The following is a 24,714-nucleotide window of genomic DNA, read 5'->3' as shown; positions in this document are numbered from 1 at the left end:
CATTTCCTGTTGTCTCTTGTAGCCAACAAGTTGATTATTGGAATGCCTCGACTTGCAAAGATGACCCACAGGACACTTGCCTTTAGGAACCACTCCTGACTCAGGAGAAAATTCCTGCTTAGATGGTCCACGAGATGATTCTGGAGCCTGGGCAAGTGACTGGCTATCCGAGTGATACTCTCCTCAAAGCAGAACTGCCAGAACCTGATTGCCTCCTGGCAAAGCACTCTGGAGTATGCTCCCACTTGCCTGTTCACATAATACATTACAGAAGTATCGTTGGTAAGTATGTGAACCACTGAGCCCGACACAGTCCAGAAAGGTGCAACAGGCATCGTAGATGGCCTGAAGCTCCAGCACACTGATATGCAGTCAGGCCTCCTGCTCCAACCACAGAACCTGAACTTTCAGTGACCCCAGATGCACTCCCCAACCCATAAGGGAGGTGTCAGTGACAACAGACCTGGTTGGTAAGGGCCAGATGAATATACATCCTCTGGAAGCGTCCATCACTGCAAGGAGTCCAGGATCAGCAGAGGGAGACCACCAATCTGTCTAAGGGGTTAAGAGTCAGATGGTAAACTGTCTTGAGTCACATCTGAACAGGGCGAAGACTCAGACTGGACCACCTGCATGCAAGTGGACATGTGGCCCAAGAAACTCAGGCATATCTGAACTGTTGTGGAAGGCTGAGACTGCAGACCCAAGGAAAGGTGATGAACTGCCAGAAAACGCACCCTCAAACTTAGAGTATTAGGTCCAAATTAACTCAATTTTCTGAGTGAGAACCAAAGTTGACTTCCTAGTGTTTAGTAGAATACCTAGACAGTCAAGTGCAGTGTAGTGTAGTGTGTATGTGAGAAAACTTCCTCCCCGGACCTGCCCCTTGTTGTCTAGATATGGATTCCCTTCTTTCTGAGGAACGCTGTCACTACAAACATGCATAGTGTAAAAACCTGGGGGGCAGAAGAGAGGACGAAAGGAAGCACCATATACTGAAAACGGTGCTCGGCCACAATGAACTAGAGGAATTTTATGTGGCTCAGCAAAACTGCCACATGAAAATAGGCTTCCTGAAAGCCCTTAGCAGCAAACCAGTTATTCTGAGACAATGCGGGGAGGATAATCGATAGGGCGACTACTTGGAACCTCAGGTACCTGATACGTTTGTTGAGGCTGTGAAGGTCGAGAATAGGTCTTACCACTCCTTTAGATATGGGAACCAGAAAGTACCAGAATAGAAGACTTGACCCCAGTGTTCTGGAGGAACTTCCTCCTCAGCTCCCAAAGCCAGTAGAGAGCAGACCTGCCTGAGGAGCAGTATCTTCTGAGAGGGGTGCCTGAAGAGGAACGGGGAGGGTGGGGTGGAGAGGAACTGGATCGCACAGCCCGATCTAATGGTGCTTAGGACCCAGGTGTCGGTGGCAATCAAGCCCCAAGCATTGTGAAAACTAGCCAGTCTGTCCCTGAACTGAAGGGCTGGAGTAAAGGGTATGGCGACTGAACCACTGCTCTGGACAAAGGAGTCAAAATGGGCACTTGGGGATACAGTAGAAGGGTGTGTTGAATGGTTGAACCCCAGACCTGAATGTTTCCTCCTCTGGGACCTAAGCCCCTTTCTGGGGTAGTCTTGCTGTCTCAGCGGAGGGAAAGGCTGCCCAAAGGTGCACTACGAACAGTATTGCTGCTGCTGCTGACTAGCATAGTGGCGCCTTTGCACTGCTGGTGTATAAACCCCCAAGGAACGTAAAGTAGCCCTAGAATCCTAGGAGTGCAGAGTCTCATCTGTCTTGTCCAAAGAGAACGCTCGGCTGCCGAAGGGCAAATCCTCTACAGCCTGCTGCATATCAGTTGCAATGCATCCAGGATGTCCTTCTCATGGTCAGTCAGCACCAAGGCCATTGCTCTGGTCGAAGTGTCCATGACACCTAGCATGGACTTCAATCGTGTCTTTGCCACCAAGCAGCATTTGGTGATGAATGCCCAAAATTCCACCCTGGAGGCTTCAGGTCTTAGACAAACTTAGACAAACGTCCTTTTCACAAAATCATCTTTGGACAATGCCTGCTGGTTCACAATATGCATTTGCAAGAAAGAGGAGGTATAGATCTTTCTACCCATTAAGTGCATCCTCTTAGAGTGCCTGTCCTTAGCAGTGGACTTAAATCTGCCTTGCCTCGTTCACCACAGTTACAACCAGGGAATTTGGCACTGGATGGGAGTAAAAGTCTTTAGATCTTTGCACGGAGACAAAACGTTTCTTCAAACACCATGCAGTAGAGGACACCAAAGCCAGCATGCTCTAAAAGAACCTTTGTTGGTTCTAGGAACACATCATTAATAGGGAGGTTGACTCTCCCAAGGGGAGATGGCTGAAGAATATCCAACAACTTAGGGGAATACTTCTGCAGAGACTCTGACTGAAGGTCCAAGGAAGTAACCACATACCATAAAAGGTCCTGGTAGGCCTTTAAGTCCTCAGGCACTGAAGGAGAGGAAGAACCAGGCTCTGCTGAATCATCTGGAGGTGAAGAGGCGGCAGTTAACTGTGCCAGGGCCAGATACCACTCCTAGACTGGCAGACCTGGACAGAACAACTCCAGAGGCTCTGAAAAGGCAAGGCTCAATGATGCCTGAACCTGCACTGGATCAACTGTCCCTACCACTGACCTGCCCGGTGATCTCACCTTAGAGCACTCTGAAGAGAGCAACCTCTGTGACCGAGGAGCATGCCATGGATTCCATGGGGGCTACTGGGCATATGGATAGAGCATTGGTGGCGAGTAGGCGCTAGGCCAGGGGCCCCCATTCTGACTGTGAGACGAGTACCAATCTTGGACCCATGGTGCTCCATTAACGGCCCGTGATGTGGACCAGGCCATGGAGAGCAGGAGAAGGAGGATCCCAACCTCAACCCCAAGGAGTCTCGAGTTTCTAGGAATAAAAGTGAAGCGAGCTCTAAGTGGTGCAAGTAAACAGTGTGGCTCACAACACCGAAAACAAGGGAGGAAGTGGTGCCAAATGGTGGAAATGGTGCCAACAGCACAGAGTATAATTCTGTTGTTCCCAGTGGCAGGAGCAGCATTGACCCCAAGGTCCGCAGAAGTACCAAAGTAGCTGACGGTGCTGAAGTGGAGAGTGATGAGCTCTGGGAGCGCAGAATGCAACAGCACCTGCCCCACTTCCACTGACTGTGGAAGGGAAACACCAGGGTGCAGTGCTGAGGACCCAAACATTCAGCAGCCCGGCCAGCCAAAAGGGCTATAAATGACACTGTTAGAGAAGCTGTCAGCCTAGAGTAGGTTTCTTGAACAAAGGCTTCCCAATAGCTTCCTTAAAAATGCTGATAACCTGCTCTTCCCTCCCTCTCCAATAGGAAAGTATTTACAATCTCAACCAACAATGGAACCACTGCCTCACTGCTAGCCTTCACCAGCCAAGGGCATGCTATGGTGGAGTCAAAGAAACCTCTCTGGTTGTTAGAGGTGCACAGAAGAAGACTTCAAAAATTGTTCATTCATAATCAGTACAACTGTACAAGACTTCTGCCATCTATGGTTCTAACCATCTTCTCCCTCCCTCATCATCTGTCAATGGTCATTTATAAATTATGGTGGGCCTTTTGAACTTGTACAGGATCTTTATCAAAGGCTCTAACAGAACTTTATAAAGGTAAGTACCTTCCTCCTGTAGTAACAGATGGGGAAACTGGGATGTATGAGGGTCCATGAGTTACTGAAATTCACACTGTAGGTCAGCAGCACAATTCAGATAACAACATGATTGTACAAGCCACTAGACACACTGACTCCTTGGGAATTTCTGCCTGCCAGCTCCAAGGAATTATTAAATCACCACTTCCACCCACCTACATTTAACACATGACTTAAATGAAGAAGTCAAAGTAACCTCTTTATTTGAACTGCTTGGGGGCGGAGGGAGAGACTTCCTTCAAATCTTGGGTACTTGTAACACGCAGTAAGTAAATACAGAACATAGTGTATTTATTAATGCTTTATCTTTTCCTGTAACACATTAATAAAAATTATAGATCTTGTTTCTAACAGAAGATTTGGTTCCTAACCTCACTCCAATGTACACTTGTCAGCAGTTGGATTCCCTGCATTCCAGTCAAAGTGGATTATTCATCACCATCAAAATCCTCAAAGCTCTGTTTATTTTTACATTTGTTCATATGGTTAAAAATTTAACTCTTTGAAAATCCCTTTCAAAATTCAGCATCTTAACAGGTTTTATAATGGGAGATGATGTGGGGTCCCAAGGGGTTGCTCTGTAAATACAGCACATATACAAATGATTTGTGGAGCCACTACATAAAGTGGGCAGTATTCATTGGCCTGACAACATTGTACATTTTGTCATTACATTTTAAAATTATATAGATTTCAAATGCTAAATAAAACTGTGGTGTCAATGGGAATGTTTTATTTGAATATACTTTTCAAGCCCAAATACAAAAAAAAAAAAAAAAAAAAAAGCAGCTACAGGAAAGAGCATCTTCCCCTAATTTTGCAGTATAAAGGAAGGATTTTGGGAAATGGGAAGCAACAACACATCTAAAGATGTACATCATCAAAATGCAAAAAAATACATTTCAAATTATTTGCGAAGCTTTATATTGTACTTGTGGATTTAAAAAATGAAAGACTGTAAATCCCACTCACTTAATACAAAATAATCCAATGAACGAAGTATAAGTGCCAAACTTTGAGAAAACTGGCATTGTGAAAAAAAATCTGATGAGCATTTCCCCATCCCCAATACATTTAGTAAAATAAAACCCAACACCTTTAAAACCAAAATGAAACTTGATAGATCGTTACAACACTGTACAGTTTACTCAGAATTAAGATTGTAAATTGTGGGGCGAGGATGGGTCTAGCAGAATAAATCACGCTCCAAAAGGGATTGTTAACACAATATGTGGACTGTAAGTAAAGTGCATGAAAGGAAGCCTGCTCAGCTAAATGAAGTAGACTGAAAGATCAGAAGTCAAGGGTCATTCACCAGAGCGGCAGCAGGCCCGAAAACCACACTGCAAGTTCTGGCATCCACTGGCGGTTTCAGCATGAGGACCTGCATAAAAACAGAACAAATGTGAAAGGAGGAAAATAGGGTTTGTTCATCTTTAGGACAGTCCTGGCAACCTAGTTATTTATGAATTAGCTAATTTTGCACCAAGGAATGTAGATTTAGAATTGAAGAATTCTCAAAAAAATCTTCATCAGTATCCTTGTTTAAATGCATCTCACTGAATACTTCGGATTTTGCACTGGAAAAATCTTCACACAATGCCTTGGCCGGTGCCTTAGTCCCACCCAAATAACATACATTCGGAGATCACAAAATGCAGGCTGAAATGTGCAACATTTTCGGGTCAGCAAATTTAATAATATCCATTCTGCCAAAAATGAGCAGCCAGGAGTGGGATATTTTCAGAATACACATTTAACCTCCATTTTTAAATCACTCAAGCAGCTTTGTTAACCTTGTGGCACTATACAAATACACATTCTTCAAAACCTGTTCTGTTTATGTGGATGCAGATTTTAGCCTGGAACTTTTTCTGGGAAATGCTTCCATAATTAGCTAGACCTCTGAATTCTCACTTGACATTCAAGACCATACAGAAAGCATCCTCACCCTTTAGAATGCTTTTAGATCATGATTTCTTTTCCAAACATATTAAAGTATACAGAAGATTATTTGCAAGTTACATTTAATTTTTTTAGAAGAAAAAAACTAGGGCACTGTCAGAATGCAAAAATAAATTGAAAATGTAACCCTGGTCAACTTCAATAAACTTAAAAAACCTGAAATGTAACTTTACTCAACCTTGCAAGAAAATAACCTTACAGCTAACATATAAACATATGTAGTCATACAAAAACTGTAGAATAAAAAAATGCAAACTAGTAGTACTGTTGATCTTAATGGATTTTCAGATCTACCCAAACTAAAGAATCTGTCATTTGTTCATAAGTTATACATTTGTATTTCTCTCATGCAGACGTTGCATGAATTCAGATAGGAAACACTAGTATTGAAATTCTACCCCAGCATCACTTACTTTCACTTACCGTTACACCTTTAAATTAAAATATCAAAAATAGCATATAACACAGAAAGCAATCTGACTGCATTACCTTTCACACTACAGGATTTCATCTGAGATGGCTGTATTATTTTATTTTACCCTTTCAGAGACATGTACAATTTTTTTTTCCATTGAGATTCACTTAAGTCTGGCTTCCAACATAACGCAACCACACACGTTCAGTTTAAATAGTGTGAGATTGTGCAAAGCTCTCCAGAACAACCCACCTCTTCCCCTCAATACACTGAAAATATAAACAAAAACACGAGATATCATGTATTTTTAATACATTTTAGAATGTGATTACAGTCAGAAAAGTTATGCACTGACAGCAGCATTTGAGTGTCTTTGACACCATTTGTTCTCAAACAGTAACTTAAGTTAAAAGTAACAAGCTTCCAAGTAAAATGATTTTTGTAGGTTCCAGCACTGAAAGCAAAACCTGGTGTCTAGAAATCTGTTTTCTGCTTCATACTGTATGCCAACAAGCAAGAATATGGAGTAAAGAGTTTAGCTAGCAATTTTATTCATGCATAAGGCAGAATAAAATCCACCTGACATGTCTGCAGGATACTGGCTCCACGGTGCTGAAAACAAAAACTTGTGTTCATCAACAAACAACAGGTATCACTGGGAAGACAATGACCTGAAAAGGTAAAATGACAAAGAGCCATTTTACAGTAAATGTAAACTTCCTAATCACTGTGCCATATCTTGACCTTTGAATCTTAAGCACTTACTGTGAGGGACCCTCTAGCTTTTAGCAGTGGAGGAGGGAAACAGTGCCTTTTGGATAGTTGGTTGGGGGAAGAAGAAAACATACTCTGGGCAGCAACACCTTTAAAGTATGTACCCACTGCTTTCCTGCCACTGCCCCGAGGTAAAGTCTGTGGCCACACATCATTTTAGATGATCTCTGAACCCCTACTATTACTGCTAGACCTCGTCTGAGAGAATGTGACCAGAACCACAGGATTCCAGGTGAGACCATACCATTAGTTTATAAAATGACATTAGTATACTTTCAATATTGTTTTCCAGCCTATTCTTCATGCATGTTAACACTGCTTGCTTTTGTCCCCGAGTGGTTACAGTTAATAAAAAACCCAGCAAATATATGAGTAGTTCCAAGTGTTCCTTCCAAAGTACATTATCTTTCACTTGTCAAAACAATTTAATCTGATACTGCACTCCCCCATTCTCCTAGCTTTGTTAGGTCCCTCTGAAGTTCCTCAAAATCTCCTCTATTCTTGATTAACTTAAATAGTGTCATCTGAAAATTTTACCACCTCATTATTTTCCAAATCATTAGCAACTATATTAAAAACAAGAATAGTCCCACTCAGTGGTGGATTAGCCCCTGGGGCAACAGGGCCCGTGCCTGGGGCAACAGGGCCCGTGCCTGGGGCAACAGGGCCCGTGCCTGGGGCAACAGGGCCCGTGCCTGGGGCAACAGGGCCCGTGCCTGGGGCAACAGGGCCCGTGCCTGGGGCCCCCGGCCAATTGGGGCACCCCCGCATCCCACCCATAGCTCCTGCCGGGGACCAGGGAAAGCCTCCATGCCCCGATCCCATTTCCCCGGCAGAAGTGCCAGGGGGCCGATGGGGACTGCAAGCGGAAGACGTGGGGAGGAGTCCCCACTTGCCCTGTCCTAGGGCCCCACAAAACCATAATCCACCTCTGGTCCCAGTAACTTTAAGGTACCCTACTAACCTTAAGCCATGCTGAAAACTAACTCTTTTTTCCTACTCTGTTTCTTAGCCATTTCCTAATCAATGACAGTATTTTCCCTCTAACACTGTAAGTACTTCATAGCCTATTGAAGGTCTTTGTCAAAGTGAAACAGCTGAAATTCCAATTAAGTTATATTTAGTCGGTCCTCCTATACTGACTCTTTGCTGACATGGGGCTCCGTGGGTTGTTGACTTGAACTGGGTCCAGACACTGCGCAACGAGGCCAAGCTGCTCAGGGCAGAGTCTGGCCGGGAAGGCTCGGATGCCAGGCAGAGAGCAGCCTCCATGAGGAGGGCCCTCAAATGGATGTCTCACTCTTTGAGTTCCGGGATGAAAAAGTTCTTACAGATGTGACACTTCTTCACATGTGATTCCCCCAAGCATTTGAGGCAGCTGTTATGGGGGTCACTAAGCATAAGCCTGTTACAATCAGAGCAGGACTTAAAACCCAGAGACCGGGGCATGCCCCACCTGGGGTGAAGTCCTTGCTGGGACTCTATCCTTAACTACGCTAATTAATTAACTACTGTAAACAAACTATTTAGAAAGCCTTAAGGCTCAAATACTGATAATAGCTCTTGCAAGACAAAGGAAAGGTGCTCCGACTAACCAGCTCGAGCAATAAGAAGGAACTTAGAGGGCGTAAGGCTGGCAGCGCCTAACATACTGACGCATGGGTGTGGCATTCAAGAGGGTGCTACAGCCGACCCTACGGATACTGTAAAGGCAAAAATCTCCAGCGGCCGTGCACATGGTCGCACACACCCCTAGAATGGAATCGACATGAGCAAGCACTGGAAGAACCACCCACAGATTCTCTCCCATTCTTCCTAGTTCTGATATACTTAAATAATTTCTTGTTTGTTTCTTTAATCAGGATCACTGTATCTGAGTACCATTTATGTGTGCTACTTGCTCTTCATATTACCTCTTTACCTTCCTAATTTCAATCTTACATTTTATCTTCCATAGTTTATGTTCCTTTCTGTTGGCTTAATTTAGGTTGGATTTCCAGTTTCTGAAGGATCTCTGTTTGGCTCAAATAGCTTCTTGAATCTTGCCATTTAACCATACAATTTTTTTCCTGGTGGTATAAACCCCAAGGGCTAGCGTGGATGCAATTATACCAATACAAAACCTGCGTGTAGACCAGGCCTTAAAGTGAGAATCTGAAAACTCCAAATGCGCCTACAGAACTGACCCACCAGGCCCTCTATAAAGAGCCCCCAAATCAAGTGAGTGGAACTCTCCTGCAGTGGACAGGCAGCATCATTTATGAAAAAAGATCTGAAAATTGGTTGTGGTTGAAAGTAAAGCCCCCTGAATGCCATAAATGACAAAGAGAAGTCCGCATCATTCACAATGTGCTAAATACCATACTTCAGAGTCCATTTTGTGTGTTGAAATAGACTGAGAATGAGGATTTTTCCCCAATACGATTCCAGAACACATCTTCCCCAAAATAATCCACGATAAAGTGATGAGAAGAGAAAGTATGAAATACTTAAGTTATTTTAAACAAACAGTTTAGTTTATTGCCAAGTATTAATTTTCCTGCAGTTACTTTGAGAAACACTGAAGTGATATAAGAATAACTTCAGCAATCACAGAATGCAGCTGCCTCTGGAGTGGAATGTAGGACACTGCAACACCGCTAACGAGTTTTCAATAAGCAATGAAGAATACAATATCCAACTGAAACTGCAGATCAAATTTAATGAAAGAGAATGTATTATCCAAATGAGAATGCTGCTGGGACACAATGGCTAACTCTTTAAGCCCTTACACCAGCTAAAAAGGTTGTGGTCTTGATTATGCTCAGCTTAGGACTGTGGTTCTTAACCAGGTGTACAACGCAGAGGTCTTCCAGGAGGTACATCAACATAAATGACTAATCTAATTGCCTTCTATGACGAGATAACTGGCTCTGTGGATGAGGGGAAAGCGGTGGACGTGTTGTTCCTTGACTTTAGCAAAGCTTTTGACACGGTCTCCCACAGTATTCTTGGCAGCAAGTTAAAGAAGTATGGGCTGGATGAATGGATTATAAGGTGGATAGAAAGTTGGCTAGATTGTCGGGCTCAACGGGTAGTGATCAATGGCTCCATGTCTAGTTGGCAGCCGGTATCAAGTGGAGTGCCCCAAGGATCGGTCCTCAGGCTGGTTTTGTTCAATATCTTCATAAATGATCTGGAGGATGGTGTGGATTGCACCCTCAGCAAGTTTGCAGAGGACACTAAACTGGGAGGAGAGGTAGATACGCTGGAGGGTAGGGATAGGATACAGAGGGCCCTAGACAAATTAGAGGATTGGGCCAAAAGAAATCTGATGAGGTTCAACAAGGACAAGTGCAGAGTCCTGCATTTAGGACGGAAGAATCCAATGCACTGCTACAGACTAGGGACCGAATGGCTAGGCAGCAGTTCTGCAGAAAAGGACCTAGTGGTTACAGTGGATGAGAAGCTGGATATGAGTCAACAGTGTGCCGTTGTTGCCAAGGCGGCCAATGGCATTTTGGGATGTATAAGTAGGGGCACTGCCAGCAGACTGAGGGAAGTGATCGTTCCCCTCTATTCAACATTGGTGAGGCCTCATCTGGAGTACTGTGTCCAATTTTGGGCCCCACACTACAAGAAGGATGTGGAAAAATTGGAAAGAGTCCAGCGGAGGGCAACAAAAATGATTAGGGGACTGGAACACATGACTTATGAGGAGAGGCTGAGGGAACTGGGGATGTTTAGCCTTCAGAAGAGAAGAATGAGGGGGGATTTGATAGCTGCTTTCAATTACCTGAAAGGGGGCTCCAAAGAGGATGGATCTAGACTATTCTCAGTGGTAGCACATGACAGGACAAGGAGTAATGGTCTCAAGTTGCAGTGGGGGGAGATTTAGGTTGGATATTAGGAAAAACTTTTTCACTAGGAGGGTAGTGAAACACTGCAATGCATTACCTAGGGAGTGGTGGAATCTCCCTCCTTAGATATTTTTAAGCGCAGGCTTGACAAAGCCCTGGCTAGGATGATTTAGTTGGGATTGGTCCTGCTTTGAGCAGGGGGTTGGACTAGATGACCTCCTGAGGTCCCTTCCAACCCTGATATTCTATGATTCTATAAAAAGCACTAGCGAAGTCAGTACAAACTAAAATTTCATACCGACAATGACTTGTTTATACTGATCTATATATTGAAATGCAAGTACAATATTTATATTCCAATTGATTTTATAATTATATGGTAAAAATGAGAAAAAGCAAGCAATTTTTCAGTAATAAAGTGTGACATTTTGTACTTTTATGTCAGATTTTATAAGCAAGTAGTTTTTAAGTGAGGTGAAACTTGGGGGTATGCAAGACAAATCAGACTCCTGAAAGGGGTACAGTCGTCAGTAAAGGTTGAGAACCACTGGTATAGGAGATCATGACATCTCTCCTAAGAGTAAGAGCAATTTAGGCAATTACATTTTGTCTCCCTAAATTACCCCTGATGTAGTAATTGTTTACACAGCCTCCAAAAACGTGCTGGATGCTTTACAGAACAAACAGAAGGACATAGTCTCTGCCCTGAAGATTTTATAATCTAATTTTAGGTATGATGCAGTAAGTGAGAGTAAGGACCAGTACTAGAGCAGTAGGATTGCAAAATTACTCAAACTTGGGCATGTACATACATCTCTGTCACAATAAGCAGCACTTTTTGGTTTTCAGGTGTTATTTTTTGTTGTTTGTTTCTTTTTTAAATAAGACGACTCATTTCTTGTGAGCATCATAAAAGAACCAAGACTTAATGGGCTGGGAGGAGTTGAAGAGACTGTTGTGTCTTGGTAGACTAGATTTAGGAAGGTGTTCCATGCATTGGGGTGGAAGTGGAAGAAGACATGGAAACAGTGGCAGGTAAAGCACATGAACAGGTCATCAAGGCTGGCATCACTGGCAGAATGGAGGAAGAGAGGGGAATGACATAAGCAACTAGAGATGTAGGAGCCAGGTTTGCACAGGCCTTTGAAAAAGACATTGTGCAGAACAGGAAATCGCTTAGGAATTTAAACGGGGGAGGCTGACATGATCAGATTAACCGACAAGGAAGATCATTTGAGCAGCTGCATCCTGGATCCAATGGAGGGAAGCAATGAGAGCACTGAGGAAGCCTGAGAAAAGAGGGTGCAGTAGCCGAGATGCAGGGCATAAGTAAGTATTGGAATAGTGAGCAAGGGTGGGTTTTCTTAAAATATTTACCTTCATCTCCAGCATTAGGGCCCAATCCAACTCCAGCTGAGGTCAATGCAAGTCTTTCCATCAACTTCAATGGCAGTTGGATTAGAACCTCAACTTGTCAGTTGAGCTTTGCTTCTACTGTTAAAGCTCTGCCAAGTTCCACCTCAGAACTAAAGTAACATGCCTTCAGGATGAAAAGCACTATACAGATGAAGTTACATATACAAAAGAGACAGCGAGCCAGTGGGGATTGTTGATTTTTAAAGAATATTTAAATAATTCAGAACCATCAAATCATGCACAGTTAGCTTATATAACTCTGATCTCATCAATATTACCCTCATTCTCCTCTCCTGCCCTCCTCTTTTGTTACACTTACTTGTTGTAACTTGACTATATCAGAATACAGGTCGTTAGGAGCAGGAACTTCATATGAATTTGTACTGCATCAGGTACAGTGGGACTCAATTCTGAGTGAAGTTTTTGGGGATTACCAAAATATAAATAATATAGTATATACACTCACTAGTTCATCTAACCATCAAGATTCCCCCCCCAGTTTAGCCCCATCAATCAAGGTAGTACAAAGAGAAGGGTTAGAGGATTGGGCAAGTATATATCTATCATTCTGAGACAATAACTGCTCACATTTTAGAGAAGTGAAACACTCCTCTATGTCAGGTTTCAGAGTAACAGCCGTGTTAGTCTGTATTCGCAAAAAGAAAAAGGAGTACTTGTGGCACCTTAGAGATTAACCAATTTATTTGAGCATAAGCTTTCGTGAGCTACAGCTCACTTCATCGGATGCATACTGTGGAAACTGCAGAAGACATTATATACACAGAAACCATGAAACAATACCTCCTCCCACCCCACTCTCCTGCTGGTAATAGCCCATCCAAAGTGATCACTCTCTTTACAATGTGTATGATAATCAAGGTGGGCCATTTCCAGCACAAATCCAGGTTTTTTCACCCTCCGCCCCCCCTCCCCCCCACAAACTCACTCTCCTGCTGGTAATAGCCCATCCAAAGTGACCACTCTCTTTACAATGTGTATGATAATCAAGGTGGGCCATCTCCAGCATAAATCCAAGTTTAACCAGAATGTCGGGGGGTCGGGGGAGGGAGGAAAAAACAAGGGGAAATAGGCTACCTTGCATAATGACTTAGCCACTCCCAGTCTCTATTTAAGCCTAAATTAATAGTATCCAATTTGCAAATGAATTCCAATTCAGCAGTTTCTCGTTGGAGTCTGGATTTGAAGTTTTTTTGTTTTAAGATAGCGACCTTCATGTCTGTAATTGCGTGACCAGAGAGATTGAAGTGTTCTCCGACTGGTTTAGGAATGTTATAATTCTTGACATCTGATTTGTGTCCATTTATTCTTTTACGCAGAGACTGTCCAGTTTGCCCAGAAGTCACCTACTACAGGACAGGCCTAACAAAGAAAATAACAGAACGCCACTAGCCGTCACCTTCAGCCCCCAACTAAAACCCCTCCAACGCATTATTAAGGATCTACAACCTATCCTGAAGGATGACCCAATACTCTCACAAATCTTGGGAGACAGGCCAGTCCTTGCCTACAGACAGCCCCCCAACCTGAAGCAAATACTCACCAACAACCACATACCACACAACAGAACCACTAACCCAGGAACCTATCCTTGCAACAAAACCCGTTGCCAACTGTGTCCACATATCTATTAAGGGGACACCATCACAGGGCCTAATAACATCAGCCACACTATCAGAGGCTCGTTCACCTGCACATCCACCAATGTGATATATGCCATCATGTGCCAGCAATGCCCCTCTGCCATGTACATTGGTCAAACTGGACAGTCTCTACGTAAAAGAATAAATGGACACAAATCAGATGTCAAGAATTATAACATTCCTAAACCAGTCGGAGAACACTTCAATCTCTCTGGTCACGCAATTATGGACATGAAGGTCGCTATCTTAAAACAAAAAAACTTCAAATCCAGACTCCAGCGAGAAACTGCTGAATTGGAATTCATTTGCAAATTGGATACTATTAATTTAGGCTTAAATAGAGACTGGGAGTGGCTAAGTCATTATGCAAGGTAGCCTATTTCCCCTTGTTTTTTCCTCCCTCCCCCGACCCCCCGACATTCTGGTTAAACTTGGATTTATGCTGGAGATGGCCCACCTTGATTATCATACACATTGTAAAGAGAGTGGTCACTTTGGATGGGCTATTACCAGCAGGAGAGTGAGTTTGTGGGGGGGAGGGGGGGCGGAGGGTGAAAAAACCTGGATTTGTGCTGGAAATGGCCCACCTTGATTATCATACACATTGTAAAGAGAGTGATCACTTTGGATGGGCTATTACCAGCAGGAGAGTGGGGTGGGAGGAGGTATTGTTTCATGGTTTCTGTGTATATAATGTCTTCTGCAGTTTCCACAGTATGCATCCGATGAAGTGAGCTGTAGCTCATGAAAGCTTATGCTCAAATAAAGTGGTTAATCTCTAAGGTGCCACAAGTACTCCTTTTCTTTTTACTCCTCTATGTATTATCTAAGGACCTGTCCTTTATAGCATGTCCTCAAAATCCACATTTAACAAAGACAGTAGTGATGAAGAAATCTTTACAAGGTATATTTGTAAACAGTCCAGGGAAGATGACAAAAGCTTTTTTTTTTTTTAAAAAAAATGGTCATAAGACACTCATTCTACTACACTAAATGCATAACAATAGCTGCATCTGTTCTCCTAGGCAATACACCTCTCAATGCTATCAAAGTGGGCATATAGGGTCATTGAAGGTAGCCTACATCTATTCAATGTGCCTTCTCTGCCTCCTCATTAGCATAAAGAGGGTAGAAGTGGATGCAGAGGAGTCAGCATTGAGAACAGGCAAGGGGGATAACTAAAGTAAAAATGGGAAAGTCAAACATTCCCCTCAGAGAAACCCAAACCCTTCAATTATACTCAGTTACAAACCAACCATCCAGTTTCTCTGATGTGAAGCTGGAACCTAATTCTCTGTACAAAGCCTAATTCATGATCTTGGTACCGCTGTGAGCTTGTAAGGGGCAAAGAGCACCACATCTTCCACAAAGGAGGAAGTGCGACGTACAAAGGATCTCAGCATTAGCAACATTAGCACTGACCACAAGGGAAGGAGATGCCCTGTGTGAACACATGTACATCAATGCTCTAGTATTATGGACTGTTCTGCACATTGACCAACATGATCTCTCTCCTCCGTGCTACTAGCACTTAGCCTTAGTCTCATGGGCCCACATGACTACAGTCACTACCATAAGAAAGCAATCCCACTGAGGGTTTGGGGTTTATTTGTGGTTGTTCATTGTGCTGAGGATAACTGATAAACCTGAGAGGTATTTCCATCCTTTGTTACTTACATTTAATTTAGATGCAAGATACAAGGAATCACAAATACTCACCTATACAATATATATGCTCACAAACGATTTGAAATTTTTAAAAATCCAGTGTAACACAGAAGAAACTGAGGCAAAGGCTAACCTGATAAACCACAGAACTCACTGTTCTACAAAAAAAAAAGTTTAAAAATTCCCTAAATCAAACAACTTTGAGCCCCCAAAAGTTATCATGTACTTTACAAAATGACATTACCGTTAATGTTGTCACAGTAGTAAAAGTGTTCATCGTTTAAAGAAGGGCATGCAGCAACCAAATCCTGCAGGCCCACACCAGTTATAGTAAGACAACCCGAGAGATTAAGGTGTTCCAAATGTGGCAGTCCTCCTCCCAGGGTCAACGCCCTATGATCAAAGAGAAAGTCAAAACGTGTTAAGACAGAACAAAGAACTGGATTGCCGTCAACGCAGATGCTTCAGCTGCGTTGCCAAGTTCATGGATTTTCTAAAATCAAGCAATGTTAGCATTGACACAAAGGAAGGTGATGCCCTATGTCAACACTCCTACGTCAATGCTCAAGTATTCTTTTTATAAAAATCAAAGGAGTCACTAATGCAGTGGTCAGCCTTGAACTTGCCAATTTTGTATTCAATAATTAGATGCACTTACTTTAGCATTTATATTATTACCTGAGCTTCCCCCTGCTTATTACAAGGAGTGTCTACTGCAGATGCTAAAGCAAAGTTATTATGTAAGGCAATTAGAAAAACAAGAAACTAGAGCTTCTTCTTTCTCCTCCTTACATCAGGTCCCATTTTTGCCACTCTTTTCCTTTGAAAGGGAAGCTCCAGACTGCCCAAGTAACTAGGCTGAGTCGGTTGGAGTTCTGCCTGTTATAAGATTAGAGCCAGCACAGACCAGAACAAAATTCCTCCCTCAGCTCTGCACGAACATCTGAACTCCGACCAGGGCTCAATCCAGATAGTAACTGTCCGTTGCCCAGTTGGGGCTAGAAGTCAGACTTCCTTTTTCAGAAAACCCAGAGCCAAACGATGTCTCCCAAACACATATTACTTTAGCCAGAGATGCTCAATTCCCTAACTTGTGGAACTGTTCCCAATTCCTTATCTCCAGAGAGTAACTTCCAGAAGTTTAACAGATTGTGTCCAGGTCCTCTCGCTACACAAGAGAAAGGTGCAGTTCCTCTACAGAGCCCACTGATCTGCACACAGAACCTTCATTTAACATTGGTGTAGTCTCTCGTTTTAACAGAGGAGAACAACTTTAAAGCTAGGTTTCAGAGTAGCAGCCATGTTAGTCTGTATCCGTAAAAAGAACAGGAGTATTTGTGGCACCTTAGAGACTAACAAATTTATTTGAGCATAAGCTTTCATGGGCTTCAGCCCACTTCATCGGATGCATAAAATGAAACATATAGTAAGAAGGGGGGCGTGTGTGTACACACACACACACACAATCTTCTTACTTTATGTTCCATTCTATGCATCCGATGAAGTGGGCTGTAGCCCAAGAAAGCTTATGCTCAAATAAGTTTGTTAGTTTCAAAGATGCCACAAGTACTCCTGTTCTTTTTAACTTTAAAGTTGCAAGTCTGAACTTAACTCAAGTACTGTTTTTTGTAATACAATGTGGCACTATTCCCTAATAAGCACACCTTTTTGATTTTAAGAACAGGTGATTCCACATTTTATAACAAAGTTGATCTTTGTGCTATTTTATACTTCGTTATTGGATGACAGGCATTTAAGAAGTGAACTCAACGGATGTTTTGCAGAATAAGTACCACAAAACTAGCCACTGTGAATTAGATTCACCTCAGCATCTGTTGGTGCAGAAATAGTACCACACTGCAAAGTTCAGGGCCAGATTTGAACTTGTCCTAAATCCAGGCACAATAAGATCAAGAGTTTTGATTCAGTGCCTTCTCTAGGTATTGTGTAAATGTTTCATTCAATATATACACATTTATGGTGATATGGTCAAAGATAGCTAGAGCAAATGATAGGTGCTCCTTTTAATTTAAGTAAAAACTGAAATTTTACGTATGTTTTTAAACAAGAATAGAAATTATTACACATACGCAGTCAGACTAAATTAAAGTGGCTATTGCAACCCCAACTTTTAATTATTTTAAACAATGCATTCTTAATGCTACATTCATTTAGGTTGTAGTGTTTAATTATCTGCTTAATGCGAGCCTTTATACACTCAGATTTAAAACCTGGATTCCTAAACCTGTATTTAAGAGTCTATATGCAAACTGAAACCAATGAGAGGAATGCGTTGCTCACACCTCTGAAAATCAGGCCAATGGGAAAATTTTCAAACTCGACAGACACTTTATAATAAATATTTAGAGAGAACAGCAGCTCATGAGTCTGGAAATATGTACTGTGATGCCACAGAGAGCAAGCCTTGTTTGACTGAAGTCTAAGGAGACTGCGATGCTGCATGTTCAGAAATGATTTTTTTAAGTCTTCGCTAAACTATTGGCACCAAGTCCTTAATGTCCATGTCAAGCTTCATTTGCTATGCACTATATATCATCTCATATACAACTTGTTCTTGTTTACATACAGAATTATGCCCAATACTATACATGAACATTTTTAAAGGAGACACTACTCTAGCTATTCAGGTTTTCACACAGTAAGCCAATGAACCAGCCATTAATCTCTTGCTGAAGATATGTATACTTCTAAGGATTGATTCCAAAACCCACCTAAAACTGCTGTGCATAAAATACTGATGCACCTTCAGACAGATAAAATTACATATCTTCTGAGGATTCAAAAATTCTTTCTTCCAGGGAAAAGCTACCGCTTAGATCAAGTGCCACGAAGCCAAAATTATATTAAGTCATAAAACTTGAAAAGTAACTACATAAAAGCTAAGCTTTAAACCTCTCCCACAATCACTACTAGGAAAATATTATGTACATCAGGCTATTAAAATTCAGTCATCATGTAACTATTGCTATGCATCTCTGAACAGGGAGCACTTTGAATTAATACATTTCATAATGTTTCTTATTTTTATAAGAACGACATACGATCTCATCTTGCACGCCTAATTTGACCCTGGTGCCTTCCTCATCACATTTGATAGCTTTTTCTTCCTTGAAAGCTAGGAAATTCTCTTTGATGACTGCAGTAGCTCAAAAATGGCTACTTACCTGAGACCGTGGTCTGTGATCTGATAACATCCAGACAGACTGAGGAACTGAAGAACTCGTGCAGTCTCTTGGTCTGATTTTTCACTCCCAGAGTATGCAAAGTCTTTTCCCTCTGACTGTCTAGTCCTTGTTGTTTTTTTACACAGTGCAGAGGACTCTGGAAGTGCTTGTATAGTTCTTAGTGCCATCCGAGCACAACAAAATGAGTGACTGCAATAAGTAAAGGCAGTAGAAGCACAATGCTGCTGCCAACAGACACTAGTCCTTAGTCCAACAATGTCTTTATTGTAACAAGATGCTGAACAACTAAGACTGGATGCTGGTTCCACCACACAAAGTCCCTCAATATTTCTGCGTCGCCCCACAGCAGCATCTTCAATATCAGCCAGATCATCTGCATCTAGCATCCATACATAGGCAGAGCTGAAACTTTCTGAGCTGACAGGTTTAGTCCAATAGTGCTCATTACCTTCTTCCTTGATAAGAGGTTCATTAGTTATATCATGCAAACTGTACTTCCTGTTGGACTGCATGGTAATGTCTTTATTTCTCCATACAGTCTTTGCACTTCGGTTTCTGCAACTTTTCAGAACTCCTTTGTTGTTGTGGGCTGATAAGATTCCCAAAGCTCTGGAAATCTTCTCCATGGCCACATCTGTGATTTTTTCACAACCAGACAGATCAAGATGGCGAAGACTCTGACAACAACCAACCCACGACCAACTGAAATCAGAAAAGGATTAATTGAACATACAGTTCTATGTATGTTTGTAAAGGCTCTTAATGAACAAACAAAGGCAGGTAAGTAGTTTCCTGACTTTTGTAGAGAAATTAGATATTGAAATTAATTCATTAAGTGTTTATACTACACGTGTCTCAGCTCTGAAGGGAAAGAAGAAAACAGTTAAATTAAAAAATATGATTTGGCACTCATACTACAGTGAGAAGTACTTTTATAAATGCCCAAAAAGAGTAAGGATATCTAAAGAAACATGGAATGAAACATGCACAGTAATGTTATTTAAAACACTAAGTAAGAGGTCCACAACAACTGTTTAATAATTTCCAAAATGATTTGTAAGACGAAGTGAAGCTACTGGAAATCTCTGTGGTTGAACAATTCTCAAAAGCAGTTCTTGTTGACATAGTTTCCAAAAGAGCTGTCCTAATCTACTGGAAATTCGCAAGCAACTTGAACACTGCAAGATCACGCAATGGCTTGAGCGAGCTGGCGAACGTGGAAGAGATATTATACTCTGACATCGGAAAATAAGAGATTGGGCTCTTGTTTTTAAGTCTTTAGCACTAATAGTTCTTAGTTGTTATAATTCCTACAGTTACAGTTTTTCAAGCTTGGCTGTTGTTTGTATTAGTGTATTTAATATATATCCTCCTCTCGATTCCCTTGCATTCCACTTTAGTAAAGTATTTAAAACATAGGATATTTGGATTCCAGAAGCTCTAGGAGCATATTAGCGTCACAATACGACTCCATAATTGAAGCTGAAAGATTAGACCTTGCACTGGAAACAATTTGGTCTTTTGACAACAAAAAAAATCTCACACCTTTTAGCCTGAAATTTCTCAACTTTAGTCTTAAACAAAAGATTTCTTTTTTTTTTTTTTACATTAATGAAGGAAGTCATTTTTGAATTATGGACTTCTAAAAATGTGCTTATTTTTTCCATTGTTGGAGTAAAGATGTTCTTTTTTGCCCACCCATAACTAAAAATAAATTGCCCTGAAAGCTCAAATTTATTTAGATGTACTAAATCACATTTAGGACTAGTACAAATAGTTTCCTAATTAAAAATTAGGAAAGGTAAAAAACGTAAGTTGAAACCTTCCAAGTACCTTGGCAAGGACTGTAACTTTCAAACGCTTGACAAATTTCATAGGAGTTACAAGCTCTGCAAGTGAATAACTTCCAGAGGGTCAGCATCCCTCATGGAAGTTCTATATGGCCGTGAAGAAGCAATGACATATTTTAGCACGTGACAGAGTATTGCCACCAGCTTGACATTTGAAACAGACTTTAAATGTTGTGCTAAAGAATCTTTCGCTCAGACGTTACATGTTCCACCAGCATAACTCTCAGAGCTTGTAACCTTCATTAGCCCCTCACTTATGACATATATGCTGTTAGAACATGCAATTTTAGCCCGATACTGTAGCAGGATCTATTAGTGCAGGCCCCGCATCCAAACAAAGCCGCAATGACGCCAATGGAACTTCTACAGCCTCATCTGTAAAACTGAAATCAACAGAACTCCACCCAAGCAAAGGGGTCCATGATACCTGATTATAATGCAGTATTTGAACCCTCTTACAATTAGTGCTCTAAGCATTACAAACTATGTCAGCTCTAGAGCTACAGGGAAAAAACCCGAGACACTCTTGACTACTACATGAAAGGAAGGATACTTACCTTACAATAACCGGAGTTCTTTGAGATGTATAGGCCCTATGTGTATTCAGTGTGGGTGCAAATGTGCTCTATGCACCCAGAAGTTCTTCAATAGCCATGTCCATTGGTCCATATCTGCACACTATGCCTCCTCATCCTCCCAACGAGGACATGAGGGGCGGAGTGGACCAACCACCTCTCAATGCTTTCTCAACCGCGAATCACAAGAAAATAAAGCAGAAGGGAAGGAGGGCAGGTTGTGAATACCAATAGGGAACACACATCTCAAAGAACTCCAGTTACTATAAGGTAAGTAACCTTGCTTTCTTCTTTAAATGCTGGTGCTTATGGTTATTCACTGGGGTGACTCCCAAGAAGTGCTCATTGAGGAGGAGGGTTGCAGGAAACGTTCTGAACCACAGACTGAAGGATTGCTGAACCAAAAGGAAATATCTTCAGCCAAAGCTTAAATTAGGACATAATGCCTGGTGAAAGTGTAAATGGAGCCCTTGCTCTACATATTTCTGAGAGAGGAATTCCCAGTAGGGAAGCCACTAAAGCTGCTTGGGGTCTAGTTGAGTGGCTCCTGACAGCCTGAAGTTGAAGGGCTTCCATAGGACTGTAAAAACGGGAGGCTGCAGTTTTGAAAGTCTTTGGGAAAAGAAAATTTCCCCTTTCTTTCTTTCAGCAATAGTGACGAACAATCTTGAAGACTTCAAAGAAAGGGTCTTGTCCCATGCGAGGATAAGACTAGAGTCCTGCATATATCCAGTGAGTGGAGCTATCTGTCCCCTGTGCTATGCTGAGGCTTGGGATAGAACACCAGAAGATGAGGTGAAATTCAGAAGGCAATTTAGGGATGAACTTGGGATGCAACCTCAAAGATACTTTATCTCTGTGAAAGACCATGTACGGATGATCCAGCAGAAGGGCCCCAAGCTCACCTATTCTCCTAGCAAAGGTAATCACCATCAGGAAGGCAACCTTCATAGAAATGTAGGACTGGGTGGGACCTTGATACATCTAGTCCAGTCCCCTGCACTGAGACAGGACTAAGTACTATCTAGACCATCTCTGACAGATGTTTGTCCAACCTGTTCTTAAAAACCTCTAATGACAGACTCCACAACCTCCCTAGTAATTTGCTCCAGTGCTTAATTATCCTGACAGTTAGGAAGTTTTCCTAATGTCTAACCTAAATCTCCCCTTGCTGCAATTTAAGCCCATTACTTCTTGCCCTGTCCTCAGTGGTTAAGAACAATTTATCACCTGTCTCTTTATAATAACCTTTTACGTACTTTTGTCTCCACCTCAGTTCTCTCTTCTCCACGCTAAACAAACACAATTTTTTCAATCTTTCCACAAAGGTCATGTTTTCTAGACCTTTAATCATTTTTGTTGCTCTTCTCTGGACTTTCTCCAATTTGTCTACATCTTTCCTGAAGTGTGGTGTCTATAACTGGACATAATACTTCAGTTGAGGCCTTATCAGTGCCGAGTAGAGAAGAAGAATTATTTCTCATGTTTTGCTTATAACACTCCTGCTAATACATCCCAGAATGATATTTGCTTTTTGTGTGGAAAAGTATTATATTGTTGACCCATATTTAGTTTGTGACCCACTAACACACCTCCTTCCCCTCCCCACCCCCACAGATCCTATTCTGCAGTATGCCTTCCTAGATAGTCATTTCACATTTTGTATTTGTGGGGACTGATTATGCCCTCCTAAAGTAATACTTAACATTTGTTCTTTTTTAATTTTATCCTACTTAAATCAGACCATTTATCCAGTTTGTCAAGATCATTTTGAATTCTAATCCTGTCCTCCTAGTACAGAGCAGGAGTCAAATGAGGACTCGTAAGTGAGGATGAGGTTCAGGTCCCAGGTATGAGGAGATTTAGATACTAGAGAGAATGTCCTTATGATACCCTACAGGAACTTCACAGTAGTAAACACTAAAGAATAGAAAGTATATATAAATAACCACCAAACATACACTTATGGAACTGATGCATAGGCCAGCTGTCTTCATCGAGAGAAGATATTCCACGATTACATGGATTCCTGATTCCTCAAGATTTTAAGTGGTGCTGATCACTCCACAGGGAGAATCACTTCTCTGTAGATAGTCTCCTGCTATTGTTCAGGACAGACTGGACATCCTATGAATTGTCCATCCAAGAACTATGCCACCAGATAGAGAGAAGCCAAGGTGCAGGTGGAAGTGGCTGATCTTGTCTTTTTTCTGAGACAGTAGGTCCGGGAACAGTTGTATGTGAATGCATGGGCATGAGGTCAACTGCAGGATGGTGGTGAACCAGAACGGTCTCAGGCACCAGGGAGATATCAGGATCACTGCAGCCCTGTCCAGCTTGATTCTTCTGAGGACACAGAGTTGTAAGAGGATGGGAGGGAAGCAGTACATCAGCAGGTCCAACCCCCAGACTAAGAAGCCATCCCCTCTGGAGCTGAGGCCCAGAGCCACTCTGTAAAGCCCTTTTCATTCCACTGAATTGCAAAAAGCTCCCAGGATGGGACATCTCATGGATGAAAGATGTACTGCGCTACTGATGGGTGGAGCTCCCACTACTGCTGAGAGGGTAATCTGATGAGGTATACATCAGTTCCAGAGCTGGACCGCCTGTTTGCAGCCTGGGATGGATCTTGAGCCTCCCTGTTTGTTTATGTTATAGACAATGGCCATGTCTGAGCTTACCTGTATATGAGCAAACCAAATAAGGGGTAGGAACATCTTGCATGTTTTGTGTACCGCCTGAAGCTCAAGAAGATTGAGATGTAGCCTGGATTCCTACAGGGACCAGGAATGCCAAGCTGTCTGGCTGAATAAGTGTGCTTCCCATCCCAGAAGGCAGACAGCCATGATGAGTGTTTTTGTAGGTGGTTTAGAAATAAAGAGGACCCCAACACACACTTTGTTCTTGGTCCCCCATTAAATAAGTAATGGCAACACGTTCTGGAGGAGCAAGACCTTCTTGTCCAAAGAGTCCCTGCTTGGTACATAGACCAACCTCAGCCAAACCCGTAGGCCTAAGCAGGAACAGACCACCCTCTGAGGGCTGAGATGAAGCTGGGCGACCAGGTCCGTCATTGTGAGGAATCAGTCTTGAGGCCCTTGCCATGATCAAGTTCAGTTTCACTCCACTAAGTTGTGTAATTTGTGAAGGCAGGGGAGGGGTAAGGTGGTTTTTCTGAATTTACCTGAAGCCCAAAAGCATAAGATAGTTCAAGTGAGGTGACTTTTGCTTGCACTTCCTGATACAATCATCCAGGTGGGGAAATATTGGGCCACCTTGTTTGTGGAGGTACACACCCACCACTCTAAGTACCTTCACAAAAACTCTCAGGACCATCAATAGGCAAAAGGGGAACACACTGTACTGAAAGTGCTCTGGACCTACAGTGAAATGAAGAAATCTCCTTCAAGCTAGGCGACGGTCCAAATGAAAATATGCATCTTTCAGATAGAGAGAAACAATCTAGTCACCTTTGTTTGTGGAGGAGATTACTGAGGCCAGGGAATATCACTGAATGAAGCAGACACTCAGCTGTTTGGTCCAGGATGGGTCTCCAGCCCCCGTTCTTTTGGGAGGTGAGGAAGTATCTTGAGTAAAAGCCCTTCATCTTGTGAGGAGAGGGCACAGGCTGT

General features: G+C 42.2%; 1 protein-coding gene across 2 annotated transcripts in view; it reads right to left on the bottom strand.

Moving 5' to 3' along the window:
* Positions 1-3,899: 3,899 nt before the first annotated feature.
* FBXL5 (F-box and leucine rich repeat protein 5) overlaps positions 3,900-24,714 on the bottom strand; it is a 54,204-nt gene continuing 33,389 nt past the window's right edge. For both annotated transcript variants that reach the window (XM_048848815.2, XM_048848814.2), the window contains exons 9-11: positions 18,637-19,359; positions 15,696-15,844; positions 3,900-5,097 (exon numbers count right to left, since the gene is read on the bottom strand). In XM_048848815.2, coding sequence (XP_048704772.1) covers positions 5,021-5,097; positions 15,696-15,844; positions 18,637-19,359 — 949 coding nt within the window. In that variant the 3' untranslated portion in view covers positions 3,900-5,020. The remainder of the gene's footprint in view (positions 5,098-15,695; positions 15,845-18,636; positions 19,360-24,714) is intronic.

This window comes from Caretta caretta, chromosome 4, assembly GCF_965140235.1.
Source record: "Caretta caretta isolate rCarCar2 chromosome 4, rCarCar1.hap1, whole genome shotgun sequence".
Taxonomy (NCBI): Eukaryota; Metazoa; Chordata; order Testudines; family Cheloniidae; genus Caretta; species Caretta caretta.
Note: the sequence above shows the minus strand (reverse complement) of the source record. Positions and strands in the feature narration are given on the sequence as shown.